Source organism: Cebus imitator, unplaced genomic scaffold, assembly GCF_001604975.1.
Source record: "Cebus imitator isolate Cc_AM_T3 unplaced genomic scaffold, Cebus_imitator-1.0 Scaffold3, whole genome shotgun sequence".
In the NCBI taxonomy this organism is placed as follows: Eukaryota; Metazoa; Chordata; class Mammalia; order Primates; family Cebidae; genus Cebus; species Cebus imitator.
The window spans coordinates 14970713-14991507 of NW_016107318.1; the positions used below are offsets into that span (position 1 = coordinate 14970713).

General features: G+C 36.7%; 1 protein-coding gene across 15 annotated transcripts in view; it reads right to left on the minus strand.

Moving 5' to 3' along the window:
* Positions 1-20795, minus strand: part of MIER1 (MIER1 transcriptional regulator) — a 63644-nt gene that overhangs the window by 28773 nt on the left and 14076 nt on the right. For 7 of the 15 annotated variants that reach the window (XM_037739964.1, XM_017532519.2, XM_017532490.2 and 4 more), the window contains 3 exons: positions 19256-19280; positions 19086-19122; positions 10945-11090 (listed from right to left, as the gene is read on the minus strand). In XM_037739964.1, the coding sequence (XP_037595892.1) occupies positions 10945-11090; positions 19086-19122; positions 19256-19280 (208 nt within the window). Of the gene's footprint in view, positions 1-10929; positions 11091-19085; positions 19123-19255; positions 19281-20795 lie in introns of those variants that run through there. The other 8 variants (XM_017532526.1, XM_017532536.2, XM_017532545.2 and 5 more) reach the window with 2 other exon arrangements.

Below are 20795 nucleotides of genomic sequence, written 5' to 3' on the forward strand. Positions count from 1 at the left end.
TGTATTTTCATAGAGAAAGGGTTTCACCATGTTGCCCAGGTCTCAAATACCTAGACACAAGCGAACTGTCCACCTTGGCTTCCCAAAATGGAGGATCAGAGGCATAAGCCACCATGGCCAGCCTAAAGCTAGTTTTATACACAAGAATAACAAATAGCTGCCATAAAATGTCTTCTATGTGTCACACATTTGTGATAGGTGCTTTGATTTCACTGTCTTCTTCTCTTACAACAACGAAAGCAGTGTCAAAACATCACATAATTTAATTAGGTCTTTAAAAGTACCAAATGGAGTGCTTGCTACACCTTTACTTGCAAATAAGGAAACCAGGCAAAGAAACATCATGCACTGATAGAGACTTTATTGTAATACCCAGACCTCCTAATCTCAGGTCATGCAACTTTTCTTAAGCTCACATCCTATACCCCAAAATCAGAAGCAAGTTTAGTAACTGGTCACTATTGTGAATAAAAAGCACTAAAGTCACTAGTATGAATAAGGGCCCCAAAAGGAAAACAACTTTAGCTTAACAGTTTGCAACTAAAATTTACATAGACCTTAAAAGTTCATGAAGAGCTTGTTCCGTCATTTATTTGATCCTCAAAACTCTCCTATTATTACTTTAATTTTTATAGCTGTGTTAACTAATCCTTTGAAACCACACAGCTAATTACACAACCATGCTCTGTTTTGAAGTCATCTTCTGACAAGACCATGGTACTTGGTTCATTCAAAAAAAAAAAAAAAAAAAAAAAAGAGGTGTATTATCAATCAAATAAATGCCCCCAGGCTCTCTGCCATTGGTCTGTCTTATTAAGGACATCAGAGTTACCTTGAGGGCTTACTAAAACAGGCTGCTGAGCCTCACCCAAGTTTCTTATCTAGTAAGTCTCCAGTGAGGCCCGAGAACCTGCATTTCAAAAAATAATCTCAGGTGATGCTAATACTGCTGGTATGAGACCACCTTGCAAACCACTAATCTCACAGGTCTAGGATAAGATACTTGCAAATAACCCTTTCCAATGGGAGGTAATAAATCTTGAACATTATCTTTAATAAAGCTTATCATATGACATATGATACCTAGCTAAAATATTTGTAAAAAAAAAAATAGGTGACATATTAACTACATGGAAAAGAATTTTTCTTTGTTAACCATTGTCAAGAATGTAGAATGTCTGATAATTATAGATTAAGGTTTTTCCCACTTGGATATACAGATGAGAGGTATAACTCACTTTACAAAAATTCATTTCTCAGGCCAAGCGCAGTGGCTCACGCCTGCAATCCCAGCACTTTGGGAGGCTGAGGCGGGCAGATCGCTTGAGGTTAGGAGTTCAAGACCAGCTTGGCCAGCAAGGCAAAAGCCCATCTCCACTAAAAATACAAAAACATTAGCTTGGGCATGGTGACGCACACCTGTAGTCCCAGCTACTCAAGAAGCTGAGGGAAGAGAACTGCTTAAATTCAGGAGGCAGAGGTTGCAGTGAGCTAAGATCATATCACTGCACTCTAGCCTGAGTGACAGAGTAAGACTCGAAGGAAGGAAGGAAGGGAGGGAGGGAGGGAGGGAGGGAAGGAAGAAGGAAAGAAGGAGAGAAAGAAAAAGAAAGAAAGAGAGAGAGAGAGAGAGACAAAGAGAAAAAAAGAAAAACGGAAGGAAGCGAAGGAAGGAAAAGAAAAAAGAATAGAATTCATTTCTCAAAGAAAAATTCTGCAACACTTCCAATATTGACTAAGCAGAGAACAGAGTCAGAAGTGGACTGATCACAGAGGATTTAGAGGAAAATGCTTCAATTACAATCATAATAGAACTGGCATAGATGGAGAAAAGTCACTCAAGTCAGAGCAAATGACAAATGTACAGGTATAGCAACAAAAATGAATAATCCAGTCACCCTGATTGGAGCAGACATACCATTTATAGTAACTAACAACAACAACAACAAAAAAGAAGTATCATTTTAGAAGGCCATACATCACTGAAAGAGCAGTTATAGATTAATGAAAGTCAGGATTACTATTTTTACCTACTTTCTCTAGTTTTACCTGATTTTTAAAGGGTTATATTTTACTCTTGACTCAATTTGAGAGTAGTTATTGAATAGTTACTGACACTGTGGAAGTATTTAGAGTAAATTACACACACAACAAAATACTCAACATGAACTCAGGCAGGGAAAAATTTAGTTTGCTTGCCAAGGAGACCAAGCCAAGGGGAAATCCACTGCTATCATTCACTGCACATTCACCTGTATTATGATCAGAACCTAAATTAAATTAGTAGTGGTAGAAAGGAAAAAATTGAAGAGACCCAGCAGGATTCAATCAGGGATTAGGGGTAATGGAAGTCCTGGTGATGCTGAATCCCTGGTTCCACATATTCCTTGGTCCTTGGACCCAACTGCACATTCACATACCTTCTAATAGTTTCCTTTTACTCAAGGTTATTTTTAGATGGGTTTTATCACATGTAAACAAAATATTCTTATTTATTCAATGAGGAAAATGCACAGTGGCTCACACCCATATACCCAGCACTTTGGGAGGCGGGGGGCGGGGGAATAGATCACTTGAGGTCAGGAGTTTGAGACCAGCCTGGCCAACATAGTAGAAACTTATCTCTACTAAAAATACAAAAATTAGCCAGGCATGGTGGTGCACACCTATAATCCCAGCTACTCGGGAGGCAGTGGCAGAAATGCCTGAACCCAGGAGGCAGAAGTTGCAGTGAGCCGAGATTGTTTTGTCACTGCACTCCAGCCTGGGCAACAGAGTGAGACCCTGGCTTCAAAATAAAAAAAAAAAAGAAAAGAAAATGGTTACTTAATAGTATTAAACTTGTAACTTAAGCTATCACCCAATATCAGGTTAGTACTATCAGCTTAGTAAGCAACAAAGAAAAAGTCATCGCCACCAAAAATACAAGTTGAAGCATGAGAGTATGAAAAGTCTTATTTAATCTAAAGTAAAAGTGAAGATCTTGCAGCGAACTCTGGGCTACAGCTACAATAAAAACCAGAATCAATTTTGCTAAGGAAACTTGTTTCCAATTGCAATAGCATGTATTTGTGTTCCTGCTTTGTGCTAACTGAAGAACCTAAAGATTTAGCAAGCATAAACAAGTATTATGTAAAGATTATTTATTGTTACTTCCCCTCCAAGCCTATCCTACACTCTTCTATTCTGTACTTGTCTTCTCATATGAAATGCTCTTTCTTCCATTCCAAGAATTTATTTTTCTTGAAAGTTCACCTCCTTGACCACAGTAGCTGACATAACTGGAATCACTGTATTCCTTGGCCATAGATTTGGAGTGGGCACATGACCTAAGATTGTCTATACTTCATTTCTGGAATTTTATCAACAGCAGCTACAGAAAGAATTACCAACTGTCTCAAGTAGTAAATGTGGGAGACCTAGGAACTGACAGCACCATATGAAGACAGTTGGTCTGAAAAGAGAAATCAGGTGGGACACGGTGGCTCATGCCTGTAATCTTTGCAGTTTGGGAGGCCAAGGTAGGCAGATCACTTGAGCTCAGGAGTTCGAGACCAGCCTGGGATGGGCAACATGGCGAAACCCCATCTCTCAAAAAAGTTTTTTAAAAATTAGCTGGGTGTGGTAGCACATGCCCATAGACCCAGCTGCCTGGGAGGCTGAGGCAGGAGGATGGCTTCAACCAGAGAGGTCAGGGCTGCAGTGAGCCAAGATCACACTGCTACACTCCAGCCTGAGTGACAAAGCGAGACTCTCTCAAAAACAAAAAAAAGAGGTCAACCATGTAGAAGAGTAGAAACAGAGAAAATAAATCTGGTGGCACTCGAGTCCCTGGGGAGCAGATATATCCCTCCTTTAATGAAATTCCATGAGACTTACATGAAATTCTTCATTTTGCCTAACCTAGTTACAGATAGATTTCTGTCTCTGTACCCCCAAATTCTGATGCTATAAACAGTAAGGATATCGTGTAAAGCAAATATTCTGTTATTTCCCTCTGAAAAAAGATTTAAGGATGAATAAACCTCAGCCAACAGTAGTACACTATTTTACCAAGGCCTGTCAGTCAGCTGTTTCAGAGAATTTCTCATTAGCTTTTATTACCAAAGTCTGCATGCTACCAGTTACTCAAGGGCTTTACTTCAACTTAAATTGAAACATCACAATAAAGTGGCACAGTGTTTTATTCCCATTAATGTAAGTGTTAACAAAGTATAAAAAGGGGAGAAAAATAAAATTATGGGTCAAGTGGTAAATGTTCAGTTATAGGTCAGAGGCCTTTTTTGAGAATCTTATGAATGACATAACTACTAAGATTTATTTTGTGTTTATTATGTGTCAAACATTAAGTGCTTTAGATATGTTATTCTTGTAATAACAACTGAGGCTTAAGAATGTTAAGTAATCTATCCTAAGTCACATACTGAAGTAAGTAGTAGAGCTGGATTATGAACCCAGGCAGTCTAACTCACTACTTTACATTGCCCTTCTGTACATATGCGTATATACTGCCTTCTTCAAAATCTAATGTCAGGTTAAGTATACGGCATCCTGTTATAATGTGAAAAAGTAAGAGGGTTGATAAATTGTGAGAAATAAGCAAAGTGGGCATAGTACACGATGAATAAAAATACAGAAATTTAGCCAGGCACGGAGGCATACACTCGTAGTCTTAGTTACTCAGGAAGCTGAGGGGGGAAGAAGGCTTGAACCCAGGAGGTTGAGGCTGCTTGAGGTATGACTGCACCATTGCACTCCAGCCAACGTGATAGAATGAGACCCTGTCTCTAAAAAATTAATTTAAAAAAAGGAATATACACTATATTTGCAGATTGTACTTTAAGAAGTGGGTTGTCTAACACTGTAACAAAAGGACGGACAATCATGTCTGCATAAGTTAAAGGAAGGCTGACTGAAGGTGGGAGAAATGGACTTTTTTTTTTTTTTTTTTGAGACAGCCTCACTCTGTTGCCAGGCTGGAGTGAAGTGGCACGATCTCGGCTCACTGTAACCTCCGTCTCCCAGGTTCAAGCAATTTTCCTGCCTCAGCCTCCGAGCAGCTGGGACTACAGGCACACAACACCATGCCCAGCTAATTTTTGTATTTTTAGTAGAGAAGGGGTTACACCATATTGGCCAGGATGGTCTCAATCTCTTGACCTCATGATCCGCCCGCCTCGGCCTCCCAAAGTGCTGGGATTACAGGTCTGAGTCACCATGCCCGGGCAAGAAATGAACTTTTTAAAAGATAAACCGACCAGGCTTGGTGGCTCACTCCTATAATCCCAACACTTTGGGAGGCTGAAGTGGGAGGATCACTTGCACACAGGAGTTCAAGACCAGCCTGGGCAACAGAGCAAGATGCTGTCTCTACAAAAAAATTAAAAAATTAGCCAAGCATAGTGTTGTGTGCCTATAGTCCCAGCTACATAGGAGGTGAGGCAGGTGGATCACATGAACCTGGGAGAGCAACAGAGTAAGACCCTGTCTCAAAAAGGATAAACGCTATATACTACATCTCAAGTTAAGTCTGCCCTAATTTCAAGACAATAGGGTAAAATTATCAAACACCAACATACATATTATAAGGTTGGAGTGGCATACAACTTCTAGCTGCATAAGGGGTGCTAGCTCCTAGCTCCTTCTTTCCCACATCAGGAAGTTAGTCATTAAGAAATGGCAGATGCTGACCTTCAAGTCAGGGCCACTTAGTGGACATAGATAGTACTCTTCTTATAATTGGTGTACTAATACTGACTTACCAATAAAATGCTAATGAAGAGAGGAAGAAGAGAAGAGGCTGATTTCCAGTCAAGAAGGCCTAAGGGACCACATCCAGACTGAACTAAAGAGATGGTTCCTAAGGTAACCAACCTCTTGGGGATGGGGTTTGACTAGAAGATAAAACTATATAGGAATGGAGGCAGTGAACTCTTCTTTATAATCCCCAAGCTGAGATTTATTTTCTAACTATGTAATTAATGTTGTGTATATACTTCAGAAAACTGCAATCTCTCACATTTTAATTATTCTCTAGCTCTGGAGATTCACTGGATGAAACATCTAGCACTTTAAAAGGACATATTAAGTACTGATACAGTGCGATTTTTTTAAATATATCTAAATACATAAAGATATTGCAATCTTGACCTTTCTTTTCCCAAATGGACTGCCACAATTGTGCCATTCAGAGTCTCTGAGTTTTAACAGTTCATTTGGAAAACAGACTTAAATTCGAGTGTTTCTATTTATAGCAAACCAGTCTATTTATGGCCAGGCACAGTGGCTCACGCCTGTAATCCCAGCACTTTGGGAGGCTAAGATGGGCAGATCATTTGAGGCCAGCAGTTTGGGACCAGCCTGGGCAATATGGTGAAACCCCATCTCTATTAAAAATACAAAAATTAGCTAGGCATGGTGGCACGTGCCTGTAATCCTAGCTACTCAGAAGGCTGAGGTAGGAGAACTGCTTGAACCCAGGAGGCGGAGGTTGCAGTGAGCCAAGATCACGCCACTGCACTCAAGCCTGGGCAACCGAGTGAGATCCTATCTCAAGAAACAAAACAAAATAAAACAAAGTCTATTTACTATATAAGAATGGTTTTGAGACCAGGCGCGGTGGCTCAAGCCTGTAATCCCAGCACTTTGGGAGGCCGAGGCAGGTGGATCACGAGGTCAAGAGATCGAGACCATCCTGGTCAACATGGTGAAACCCTGTCTCTACTAAAAATACAAAAAATTAGCTGGGCATGGTGGTGTGTGCCTGTAATCCCAGCTACTCAGGAGGCTGAGGCAGGAGAATTGCCTGAACCCAGGAGGCGGAGGTTGTGGTGAGCCGAGATCGCGCCATTGCACTCCAGCCTGGGTAACATGAGTGAAACTGTCTAAAAAAAAAAAAAAGAATGGTTTTGATATTCCCTCTAAGTTCACCACAATAAATAACTTAAATACCCAATTTCATTACAACAATTAAAAGAAGTTATCTTTTATATTGCTATGATCCATGCATACAAATGTAACAATACACATCAAAACTTCTATCAAGTTAGTTTTCACTGAAAATTCTAAAATTCAAATTGAATAAACTTAAAACCACATGCTATGCAGTTATTGATACTTCCTGAATGAAGTCAGAGTTCTGCCACAATACATCAAAAATCCATTTCATGCAACCAAAGTGTAAGGTGAAAAACACTTTATCAGTCCCTGACATAACTAATGTTTTGCTTCTATAAAAGCAAACCAGTAACCAACAAGATAAAATCTTATTCACTTTTTAAATAAGACCAAAAATGATTTTGTTTGGTTCATACCTAAAGGGTTAATAACTCTGGGAAATCCAACAAACTGGCCCCAAAATATTGCTTAGCTTCAGGTTATTGATGAAAGCATTCTGTGCTACTTAAAACAAAGCTTTAATTGTTTCTCGGGAGAAGTCAGAGAAGAATCTAAGAAGGTATAAGACCGTCTAGTTGAAAGGATGATAAAGAACTGGTTCAACTGTCTTTTTTCCCCTATCTCTATAAATAATTCTATTTTAACATCTATTTCCTAAGGCAGGGTCCCTTGAAAGCAAGTTTTTGGTTTTTGTTTTGTTTTGTTTTGAGACAGTCTCATTCTCTCGCTAGGCTGGAATGCAGTGGCGCAATCTCAGCTCACTGCAATCTCCGCTTCCCAGGTTCAAGCGATTCTCCTGCCTCAGCTTCCCATGTAGCTGGGGTTACAGGCATGCACCACCATGTCCAGCTAATTTATTTATTTTTAGTAGAGATGGGGTTTCACCAAGTTGGCCAGGATAGTCTTGATCTCTTGACGTCATGATCTGCCTGCCTCAGCCTCCAAAGTGCTGGGATTAAAGGCATGAGCCATTGCGCCCAGCCCTAAAAGCAAGTTTTCGGGCATTATATGGGGCTAAGGAAAGGAGGAGAGAGAAACAGGAAAAGGCAATGATATAACCAAAATTTCACACAGCCCATTAGGAATTTTCTACTAATTAAATGTAATAAATATCTTGTTTTCCGAAATAAAAAAAAAAACACCATCATTTTAACTCAAAACCCATTGTGAAAACTGTATTTGATTACTTCCTCTTTCTAATTAGTATCTGAGCTAATACAGAACATAAGACAGAAAATACAAGATTTTATTTCTTTACCTTTTATCCCACAGATGGTTATTCAGAAGGAAAAAATATATCTGAAGTGATAGATGCCTCCATGAATATAGGCAAAATTCACAAATACTTGAAGTGACTGTGATTGTTAAATCAATCTAGTCTGAATCATCCAAGTAAACAATAACTGTCTTCTGAATCGCTTCCCAGCTTTCTACTTTTAAAGAATAGCTATGACTCCAAGTTCTTCAAGTGCCCTGTTTTCAGAGAGACAGTCTCTGAAAAATAAAATGGTAAATAGCAGCGCCATTTTTATTCTGTCACCCAGGCTGGAGAGCAGTGGTGCTATCATAGCTCACTGCAGCCTCTGACTACTGGGTGCCAGCAATTTTCCCACCTGAGCCTCATGTAGTTGGGACTACAAGGTGCGTGCCACCATGCCTAACTAATCTTTTAAAAATATTTTTGTAGAGATGGGGGTCTCGTTATGTTGCTCAGGCTGGTCCTGAACTCCAGGCCTCAAGTAATCCTCCTGCCTTGGCCTTCCAAAGTACTGATATCACAGGCATAAGCCACTATGCCCAGCCCTTCATATGCTTTTTAACCCATTCTTCAAAGACTTTTGTGATAACCAATATATACCTTTGACATATTAAATTATTCAGACATAGTAGATTAAGTCAGCTGTAATCGCTAAATAATCTAATTCCAAAGCCAGCTCTAATCCCACAATGGGATGAACTGACAAGACTTGGATACATATTAATAGAACTCCTTTTTGAGCTCTAAATGTATACTTTAAAAAGTTACAAACTAAAATTATGAGTCATAAGTCTTTAATACCATAAAAGTATGAGCATTCATTTCCATGACATTATATATGTCTTACTTCTTATGTTCTTTTTTATCATGGGAGTACAGGAAATCATATGCATGATAAATTTTATTAGAACATTCCAGACTGATTTATCCATTTATTCATTCAATACTTTTGAGTGACCACTCTTGCAAGGTACTATGAAATATGCTGGTGAATAACACAGCCATTTTATTTCATTTTATCCTCACAAAACCAAGGGAGGTACAGAAAATAAATTAAAGAAACAATTACAAATTGTGTCCTAACACTAAAGAAAGAATTGAATAGGATACAGTGGCAAAACAAAACAAAACGAAAATTAATTAAAAGCTAATTAGGAGGCAGGAAAGGCTGCTATTCTGAGGAGGCAACACCAAAACCAGAGGATAAGGAGCCAGCCTTGGGATGCATATACCAGAGTTAGAATAAGCTGAAAATCCTTGAAGCAGGAAGAAACTTGCTTATTTAACAACAAAAGTAGCTAGTGTGGCTATAGCATAACAGAGGTGGTGTGACACATGGATGAGAGGCCATTATCATGAAGGTGGCCTTGCTGGCCTGGTTGAGAGGTTTGGGTTTTCTTTGGCTATAACAGGAAGCCAGGAGGTTGATATAAATTGATTTACATTTTGATAAGAACATCATAGCTGCTAGGTGGAAATTTATCAGGAGAAAGATGATAAAAGAGGAAACGGGGAAACTAGTTAGGAAGCTATTGCAATAGTCTAGGCTAGAAATAATGGCAACCTAGGCAGCAGTGGAGCAAGAGAGTCGGCTAAGGGATATTTTTGTGGATAGAAATAATAGATTTTACAAATAAGATATTAAAAGAAAAGGAAAATGACTCACTGGTTTCTGACTTAGGCAACAGGGTAAATAGCAGTGCCACTTTTTACTGATAGAGAGGACAGAGAAAGAACAAGTAGAGAAAAAACAGTCAATAGTTCTGTTTTGGACATTTATAAATTAGAGATGTCTGTAGAAACATCAAGGTAGATAAAACTGGAGACAGGAAACAGGTTAATGCTAGAAATACAAACTAAAGAATACTGAGCATGTAGACACCATGGGAATAAATTAAATCACACAGTGTAGTAATTTTCAAATTTGGTGTACATATAATGCCAAGTTATTTAACGAAGATGTAGATCTGAACTCCACCCCCAGAGATTCTGATTCAGTATGCCTGGGGAGAGGTCTAAAACTCTGCTTTTTAAAATAAGTACACAGGTAATTCTGATGCGGCTGACCCTCATATTACATTTTGAGGAGCACCGATCCAGACAGAAACAGGAGAGGAAAAAAAGGTCCGAACTGAGAATTAAATACTGCCAACATGTAAATCTTGAATAAAGGAAGAAGAGTCTGCAAAAGACACTGAATAGGAACAAAAAGAATAAAGAAAACCAGACAGTGGTGTACTCCAGAATTAAAGTAAAAGAAGAGAGTGTTAAACTGCATTGAATACTGCTGAGAAAAAGTAAACTAGAGAGAGAAAAGTGAATGTTAACAATGGATATAACAAGGACAGTCACTGGTGACTTTGATAGGAAGAGGTGGAGATAATCTAGAGCACTTTGTGTAGTGAATGGAAAATGAGGAAATGGTAAGACATTTTTGGCTCTGAAGGAGAATAAGTAAAAGATACAGTAACTGGGGATGGTATATAAGCAGCAATGTAGAATCCTTTTATAGTCCATTTTTTACCAGACCACCTTTTATGGCAGAATCCTTTAATAATCCATTTTCCAAAGCAACTATGTGAATTCTGTTACTTCACGTAATAAAGTTATTGTTTTTAAAAGCCTTTCATTTCAAATTTTAAATATTCCACCTATGATCACATAGAATTTTTCAGTATAGTTGATATATAACACAATTTTCTCTTCTAAACCAGACTCAAAATTTCAAATTTTCCCTTTCCACAAAAAAGTCATAACCAATTCATGCCCTAGCTCTAAATGTTATTTACCCTTGCAAGATCTTCTATTTCAGAACTGAAGTTAGTTTCTCCTTCCATCATTTCTTCCTCTTCTAATGTTCGTTCATCATCAAAATCATGAACCAGCATGTCAGCTGATGGATCAAATTCATGGTCATCCGATGTTGCTGAACCCCCTGGTAAGGAATATTTCACAAAGTTTGGTAAACCAAATTAAATGGATCTTATTAACATTAGTGTATACATTTTTATTAATTTGAAGCTGGATATAAATCAAAAGCACCAAGAAAAAGCTATACACAGCAACTATTATATATTGGTTTTTAAAATTCTTGCTCTTATTCATCACCATCAAAAAAACAAAAACAAAACTCTTCAAAGGGATTATTTTTTGTCTTCTCACTCCTATATATTCATAGTTACAACAGCAAAACGGCGAAAATGTTTATAGCTTTAAAAGTGTTTATAATGTAATAAATATGAAATAAGTTGTAAATAATAAATGGTCATATCAAATAAGAACAGACTTTTCGTGTGGGAAAAAAGTCACAATTCTTTTTTTTTTCCTTCTTCTTTGAGACAGGGTGTCACTCTGTCCCAAGCTGGGGTGCAGTGATGCAATCAGAGCTCACCGCAGCCTCGACCTCCTGGGGTCAAGCAATCCTTCTAACTCAGCTTCCCAAGTGGCTGGAACTATAGCCACCACCCCCAACTAATTTTTTAATATTTTTTTGGTAAAGGCAGGGTGTTGCTATGTTGCCCCAGCTGGTCTTGAACTCCTGGGCTCAAGCAATCATCCTGCTTTGGCTTCCCAAAGTGCTGGGATTAAAGGTGTGAGCCACTGTACCTGGCCCTAAAAATCACAATTTTTAACCATTTGATTAATGTTTGATAGACCCAATGAGTATGAACTCCTCTGGCCCATAAGGAGAATATAAGTCAGCCCTCCATGTCCATGGTTGCTGTGTCCGTGGATTCAACCAACAGTAGACTGACATATTCAGAAAATAAAAATAAGAAACCTTTGTCTGTACTCAACATGTACAGGCTTTTTTCTAGTCATTATTCTCCAAACAACACAGTGTAACTATTTACATAGCATTTACATATATTAGGCATTATAAATATACCAGAGATGATTTAAAGTATGTAAGAGAATGCACATAGGTTATATTCAAATACTATGCCATTTCATATCAGGGACTTGAGCATCCATGATCTTGTTATCTAAGGGAGGTCCACAGATATCAAGGGATGACTGTATAATCATGTGAAATATACAGTCATCTGAATACAGTCTAGTGAAGACACAGCTGCACTCAAATATTATTATTCTCTAAGTACTTCCTTGAAAATATATTCTAGTGGCTGGATGTAGTTGCTCATTCTTTAATCCCAGCACTTTTGGGAGGCTGCGATGGGAAGATCACTTGAGCCTAGACGTTTGAGACCAGCCTGGGCAACATAATGAGACCCCACCTCTACAAAAAATTTAAAAATTAGCTGGGCGTGTTGCTGTCCACCTGTCATCCCACTACTCGGGAGGCCGAGGGAGGAGAACTGCCTAAGCTGGGGAGGTCAAGGTCACAGTGAGCCATGATCACACTACTGCACTCCAGCCTGGGAGACGGAGCAAGGCCCTGAGTTAAAAAAAAAAAAAAATCTAATATTTTAGTAGCTGTCCTTAACTTACGTAGTTGATTTTTATCAGAAATAACTCAAAAGGCTGAGTAGAAAAGCAAAGCTTATTAAAACTGCAAACAGAACGCTTATCAAAGGCATTCAAAATAAGCTAGTAGGTAACTGACATGTGAGGTAATCTGTTTTTAGCCCGGTGGTTGGGGAATATTGCTGAACCCAACAGGGTTAAGCTTTTTAATAGTAGTATGTGAAGGCTGGGCATACACATTCTGTAAAATATCTCCATATTTTACCATTGCCAATGAGGACCTAGATTTGCAAAAGCATTGTTTACTAATAAACAAATGAGTCATTGAACGTGGAAAAAATTTGGCAATTTTTAAAGTTTTAACTGTTGACGGTTATTTATTAACAGATGTACCTATCCTTTCATTTTACTCCAGAACGAGAAACAATAAGCAAAGCAAAGAGATAGAGCTGAATAAGGGAGTGCCCAAGGCTCAGGGTTCTTCTGTTACTTCCCACAATTTTCAAAAGAATCGTTTTTTGAGTATTTACTATGTGCCAGATAATATGCTGATGCATGTCATATACATTATCTCAAGCAATCTTCAAACAATCCTATGAAGTAGGTATTATCACCCCATTTAAAGAGGAAAATAAAAACTCAAGGCTTAGAAAGTTTAAGTGGCAAGTCTAAACTCACAAAGTCAGTAGACAGCAAAGATGGAATCTGAATCCTGAGTATACTAATCCCAACAGCCATGCTTTTATTGTACTCCAAGCCTCCTGTAAATAGTTTTAGTATACTACTTCAAAGAATACTTAAGGAGAGCCTATTTACTAAGATGAGTGAATGCAAGCCGGGTCAGATGGCAAAGCACTTAAAATCATTGTGCCCTTTGAGAAGCATAGAAAATATTGATATGAGGCCAGGCTCAGTGGTTCATGTCTGTAATCCCAGCACTTAAGGAGGCCAAGGCAGGAGGATTGTTTGGGCTCACGGGTTCAAGGCAAGCCTGGGCAAGACCTTACCTCTATTAAAAAACAAAAAAGAAAATACTGATATTAAATAGAAAATAACTAAAAACATAATTATATGCCAAGTCAGATATCTTATACCAGATTATAGTAAAATGAGTTATTAACACTTATAAAAGTTTTAGAGTAATTTACAAAATAAAAACTTTTAGAAAAGCATATCTTAATTTTCTTCCAGAAACTAAGAAGAGCTTAGCACAATTTTAGTAGAGCATCTTAGTACTACTTGAGGGAATGGACACAAGGGTTTTATAGAAGCACAATTTGAGAAACATTAACATAGGTGTAGTTTTCTGTCCCAAACCTTTTCTGAGTTTTCAAGAGAAAACTTTCCTCAAACTTTTCAGTTCACCCAGGAATCTTCTGCGATACTGAATAGTCAGTAATACGAATTCCTACAAATGATGCTTTACTTTTTTCCCTTTAGGAAGAAAGACCCTAAAAAATCCTCACACTATGTGTTTGTATACTATTATCCCAATCAGAATATAATCCTAATTGGACACAGGTATTATCAAAAATAATTATGCTTAATTCCTTGTTATACTTGATTGACTTTTAAAAAAATTCAAGCTCATGGGTATGCTGCATCAAATCATGTGTTATAACACACCTGAAGTCTATTTTTTATTATTCACAAAGCCAATTACATATGAAGGCTTGCCACTTCACTCCCTTATTACATCAAATAACAAAGTGTAGATAAACTACTCCTGTTTCACTCCAATTCCTCTCCCCACATGCATAATACGCTGTTTTCTATAAACTTTCAATTTTCAGTTTTTCTCTCTCCTTCATTGACCTGTTTTATCCAACTTCTTTTTGGCTTGTTCCTTTGAACCAACTAACCATCTTATTCCTTTCTGTCACTAGGTAGGCCCACCATTAAGATGTCTCCTAGGGAAAAAAAAAATCCCAAAAATAAATCACTGGGGGTAAGGGGCCTGGTGCTTTGTGTAAATCAAGTATTTTGTATCAGAATTAGGCAAACGTCATTGCTTTGTCATGAAATCCTATCCAACTGCAGAAAAGGTACCTTACATCTTTTCAAAGATAAATTCAGTTTATATCATGTCTACTCACCTACTCGCTTTTTAAATTATCTTCATTTCCATTAATTCCTCACCTCTAATGACTACTAGTCTTACAGGTAAAAAGCCTTACATTGTGCCTCTACTTCGGCTTACACTGGTGGAGACTACAGACAAACCAATTAATGTGGTCATATGACTATTATTACTAGCACTGACTGCAAAGTACAGATGCTACAAAGGATATAGCCTTTTTACCAGAGGACTAAAAATTTTTTTACATGACTATTCTAATTTTCTCTGCCAATTTTTATAACTGCCTATAACTAGCATTATTTATAACAACAATAAATACTGCCCTGAGCAGAAGCCTCATATGACAAATACTGTCTAACTCAAAAGATCTATCTCAGTCTGAAAACAAGCTAAAGAAATATAAACATTCAATCTGTTAAGTATTTAACACGTAGCAAGGTCATCAAAGATTTTTTTTTTTTTTTTTTTTTTGAGAGATGGAGTCTAACCCTATAGCTCAGGTTGGAGTGCAGTGGCATGATCTCGGCTCACTGCAACCTTTAACTCCCAGGTTAAAGGATTCACCCACTTCAGCCTCCCAAGCAGCTGGGATTACAAGCATGTGTCACCATGCCCGGCTAATTTTTGTATTTTTAGTAGAGACAGGGTTTCACCATGTTGGCCAAGCTGGTCTCAAACTCCTGACCTCAAGTGATCTACCTGCCTAAGCCTCCCAAAGTGCTGGGATTACAGGCGTGAGCCACTGTGTCTGGACAACATTTGTATCCTTCAAACTCCATTATTCTTCCATTTCAGCCTAGGTTGACTCAAATGTAATGGAAACTGAGAAAGCCATTATTAATATCGCTTTCAGAGTAATTATTTTATATATCTATGTACTATCGGATGAATGCCTCAAAAATTCATCAGAAATATCTAAATCTGTTTTATCTGCAGTATCACAATACTATAAAAATCAAGTAGGACGTATGTTTTCTATGAAAACAATTTCTGTGTTTGAAAAAAAAAAAACTGGAAACAATTCCAAGTCCTAAAAATGAATATGGTGATCTAACACTTATCCAAGGTCGGATTACTTCCAATCTTAACTTACATCCAGGAAGTACTTATAAAACAAAGTTAAAAAAAATTATTGAGCTTCGGAAATGCACAAAGCCTAATGTACTTTACTCTCAAGCATATTAAAAAGAGTAAGATACTTCCAACTGAAATCAAAAGTACAAAATCAACTGTCAACTGAGCACCCTAGTCATTTAAAAGGGATATGGACATGATGTAGTCCAACCCTCAAAGAGTACAAAGATTCATGTTCATAGCAAGGACCTTGAACCATGAAAACAGGCTTATCTTATGTTAAGCATTTTTAAAAGCTTTCTTCCTAAAACTTAAAACACAGAAAGGTGACTGCTTCAGTAATCTGGAAAATTCAGTAATATAGCATGTGTCACATTTAAGTATTCTACACGTTAGATATTTTCGAATAAAACATTACTATGCCTCAGAGGGTTTACTTTCTAACTCTTCTATATTAGACTACTTAACCCACATATCCCATGCAGAAGGCAGTCCCATTTCTCAGAGGGTTCACTTTCTTACTCTTCTGTACTTGACTACACCTTAACTCACATATCCCAGCCAGGCAGAAGGCAGTCTCATTTCTCTTGATAGTCACTGAACACTGAGGCTAAAAGATAAGTACTTAACTTTCTCCTCACTGCTTTAACGCCAATGAATTACTGCCATGTAGGAATATTGTACCCAGTGGTGCCAGACCATGGGAACTCTAAATCCAGATTTTATATTTAAAATATTCATACTTACAAAGATCACTACGGTGACCAAAAAAAAAAATATTTGTGGCACAGATCTGATTCAAAGATCACACGTTTGAAATCGCTAAGGAAAAAAATATATGTACTGTATTTGAGAAAGAATACAAAAATCCTAGATGTGTGGTCAGAACATAAAACTTGATCCTATTCAAATTGAAGAATAATTTCCTTATTTAGAACATTCTTTATTTACATTAAATATTCACGTGTTGAATCTTTTGCTTACTTTATTTTTACCCTCCCTCTGTAAATGCATTTAAAATTTTTTCTCAAATAAAAATACTTGGAAATTTCTAAACAAGCAAATATTTCTAAGCTAATTATTTCTTTTTAAAAAGTGCACTTTATATATATATATATATATATANGGAAATAATAAAAACCCTTGAGGCCTTCAAGTTCAAAGAAGAGTGACAGAATTCTAGAAGAGACAATTATTCTTTTCCTTGTAAAAATTTTGGCCTCTCTCAGATTTCCTACCAAAGGAAAGTGAATGAATGACTTTGACGGCAGTGGGAGCATTATCTTTCAGGCAGTGAAGGAGTAGACCTAGCTGACATAAATATAAAATATCACACACCAAATGGCATAAATAGTAAATGTGTGGCACACTATTGCTGTGATCCCACTACATGGAGGGGAGACTGTCTGTGAATTATTTTCAAATTACCAAGGCATAAAATGGAAATGAATGGCCTGAGGTCACAGCTGTTAAACATACATCTGAGCATTCTGCCTACTGCTTTTTTTTTTTTTTCTTTTTTTGGAAACTCTGAGAAGTACTATTTAGGTCATTTTCCCTTCTGGTTTTCTTTTTCAACCTCTTCAATCACCAGCAATTCCAAATCTTTGAATAAAAGCTTTTCCCTTGGTAATTTTAAGATTAATAAAAGAATAATTTAACTTATATGCACGAAGAGCTTTTAAGAAGGCATCCCCAACATGCAGCAATATACCCTGTAATTCAATTCTGATGGGTACGATGTCCTAAAATAGTACTATGATACACCCTAATTTTACTTATCTGAAATAGGTTTAGTATAATTTTTAATACAAGTGTTGGGGAGGCAGGCAGCTGTTAAGAAATGAAACTAAGAGAAAACAATCATCAGTATCATCACTATTATGAGATATTTGCAGGCTTATTTTGGAATTAAAAACAGGAAAATCACTAATTTTTCACTGATTGAGCCTTTTATTCACTATATCTGAAAGAGATTCCAGATACTTATTGATTAGTACAATTCTTCTATAGTAACAAAAGAAAAATTAGCAAGTCTGGAAAATCTGTGTGTGGACGTGGCAAAAAAGTGCATTCAACAGTGGTGCCTGTGTCTTTCCTCTGTTCTCCAACTTATGGTTTGGAACTCACTGAAAAATTATTTTTTGAAGCAATTAATTTGTATTTCTCAATTATCCAGTTACTCAATTTAAAGAGTGATTGTATCTCTCTTTCAACAAATTTCTATTAGGTTATAAGAATAACTCCCAAATTTAGAACTGCAACTTGGTGAAAACTAGGGAAGAGTAAGGAATAACATTTTTATTTTTTCAAGAGTCACTTGAGGGGATCTATACATCTCTTTTTATTTTTTAGTTTAGTGTCCAACAGACCAGATTTAGTTTAAAAACACGTCAGTATGTGGAAACTGTCAGAAACTGCATCTACACTGAACACATTTTTTCCTGCTATTTTTCCTAGTTTATTTTATGTAATTTATAATTCATATAAAGAGACTGAGATAGGGACATGAGAAGACGAAAAGTTAGAAAATGTAACAGCTATGAACTCCGAATTCTTTTAGTCATAAGGGGATTCTCCTGTTCTATTAACAGGAGAATGTTGCTAATTGTCTTTAATTTGTGCTCCAGTTATTGCACTGATAATTACATGAAGTTTTGTTTGCTGGCAAAAACTATTAGTGTGCCAGATCTGATGAAAGAAAAGAAAACTTAAGGCATTTAAATATATTTCTCCCTTAACTTTACTATTTTAAGCCCTAACTGTGTTTTTTGACAAATATTTAAATACCTTTTTATAACAAGTTGCACAAAAAAATTTGGGTTTACCTCTCCTATCCTTTAAAAGTAGGAAAGCTGAAATTTTCAAATACAAACATATAAGTAAATAGGTTTAGGCTAAGCATGCCTAATTTTTATATATCTCTCTTCTTAATATAACATATATAACAGATTTCTAAATATATTATTTGTAAAAAAAGTCATATAAGGACAAGACTCATTAAAAAACTGTTAAAGAATACAAAATGACAGCTAGATAAGAGGAATACATTCGAGTGTTCTATATCACCAAAGGGGGGCTATAGTTAATATATCTTACAGTCTGGAATAGCTAGAAGAAGGATATTAGATGTTTTCAACACAAAGAAATAATAAATGTTTGAATGATGGATATGCTAACTACCCTGAATTGATCACTGTACATTATATGCATTAAAACATCACTGTGCACTCTATGAAAATGTACAATAATTATTTCTCAATTTAAAAAAATTCAAAGAAAGAAATGAAACAAACAAAAAAAAACCCCAAAATCATCTGTGCAAGGATGAACTCACAGCAGCCTCACCTGTACTTTCATGGGCAGTCAAACATTTCATCCATTTCTTTTTCCCCAGAGAAAAGAAGCATTCAGAAGAAAAGCAAGTCAGATAATAGTCTAACTCCTCTAGCCTTTATGCAACTAATAGGACAAATGTTAGTCAAACGGAGATCATAAAAAATATGGAAAATACTTACCTGGACTTGAAGATTCAACAGATGGCTGAGAAGGGGAGAAAAGAGGAAAAATTAGTATTTCTGTATAATACATATCCAGAAACAATACTGAAATTATTCAATGACTAATATGATGCCACAAATTGTGGTAAGTTTTAACATCAGCATTTTCTAAGACAAACTAAAACTTCCCATATAATCCTTTCCCCTTTCATTATACTTAAGCATAAAGAAAAATTCCAAACACCTCTGAATCTAGAAATAAAGACGATAATATACAACTGATTCAGATTTTAAAGGCACATGTAGGCCTCATAACATATGTGGTTTAAGTAGTATGACTTTAGATCTTGGAATTTTCTAAAATAGATTTTCTCGGATCAACACAGAACTATGCACAAAGTTTGCCATCAAGCTGGTCTCTGACTTAAAAAAAGTGAGTGTGAGATGAGAGAAACAATTTAGGACATCACTCAAATAAAAATTAAGCTGTGACAAAGCAAAAGGAAAAATTAAAATGCTACTGAAGCATCATATACTATATTAGGTTAACTTTACTGATAATATATTTTTTAAGTTATGACAATTAGCAACCATTCAAGCTAAAGCCTAGAGAGTTTAGGTTATCTGACGCAAGACTGCACAGCTTCCCAATTATAATGCTCCTTCTAGTGTACCATTCTACCTCTCATAAATTTAACCACAAACTGGAAAATGTAAAGATAAAATTGGTAGCAACTTATTTTAGTAATGTTACTGCTTGACAATGTGCAGTTGTGTTGTATCTTAGTAAAGTTAATTCACAATTACAAACAAATCATCTACAAACATAGACTCCCTACAAAACAAATACTAAAAACTCAAAAGCTGCTTCAAATAACATGAGCTAAAACTTCAATTCATTTAAAAGTATCTATTTCATACCCATTAGAAAACAGAGATGCTGGGAGGCCAAAAGCACTAGCAAAGGAGAGAGAGTTGTATTTTCTTTCTGCTAAGTGATGGGGAAGACAGGCAAGAACAGCAACAAAACAGAAAAGAGGGAAATTTTCTATTTTTCAAAAACAATGTGTCTAAGACAAATTCCTATAAGGTATTAAATTTCTGTTTTTAAAACTGTCCACATTATGTAATTGTAGTAAGTATGGGATTTTAGATTCCATATGGTGACTCACGTTCTTTTGTGGCACACTTTTTCAAATGTCCTATGTTTTTCTGTTAAATTCTTATAAGAGAATAATTTCTTCCTATAGCATTTTCTAGTAAAAAACTGACAATAACCAGTACTGCATATTTCCAATGATACACCACTATCATTATTTTACTCTGCCAGAACACAGTAAATACAGTGCTACTTTTAAATCTGGTTCCTCTAATGGGAAGCTGGAGAGTAGGGTGACATGGCAAGAGTAAAGTAACCGGACTGGGCGCGGTGGCTCAAGCCTATAATCCCAGCACTTTGGGAGGCCAAGGCGGGTGGATCACGAGGTCAAGAGATCGAGACCATCCTGGTCAACATGGTGAAACCCCGTCTCTACTAAAAATACAAAAAATCAGCTGG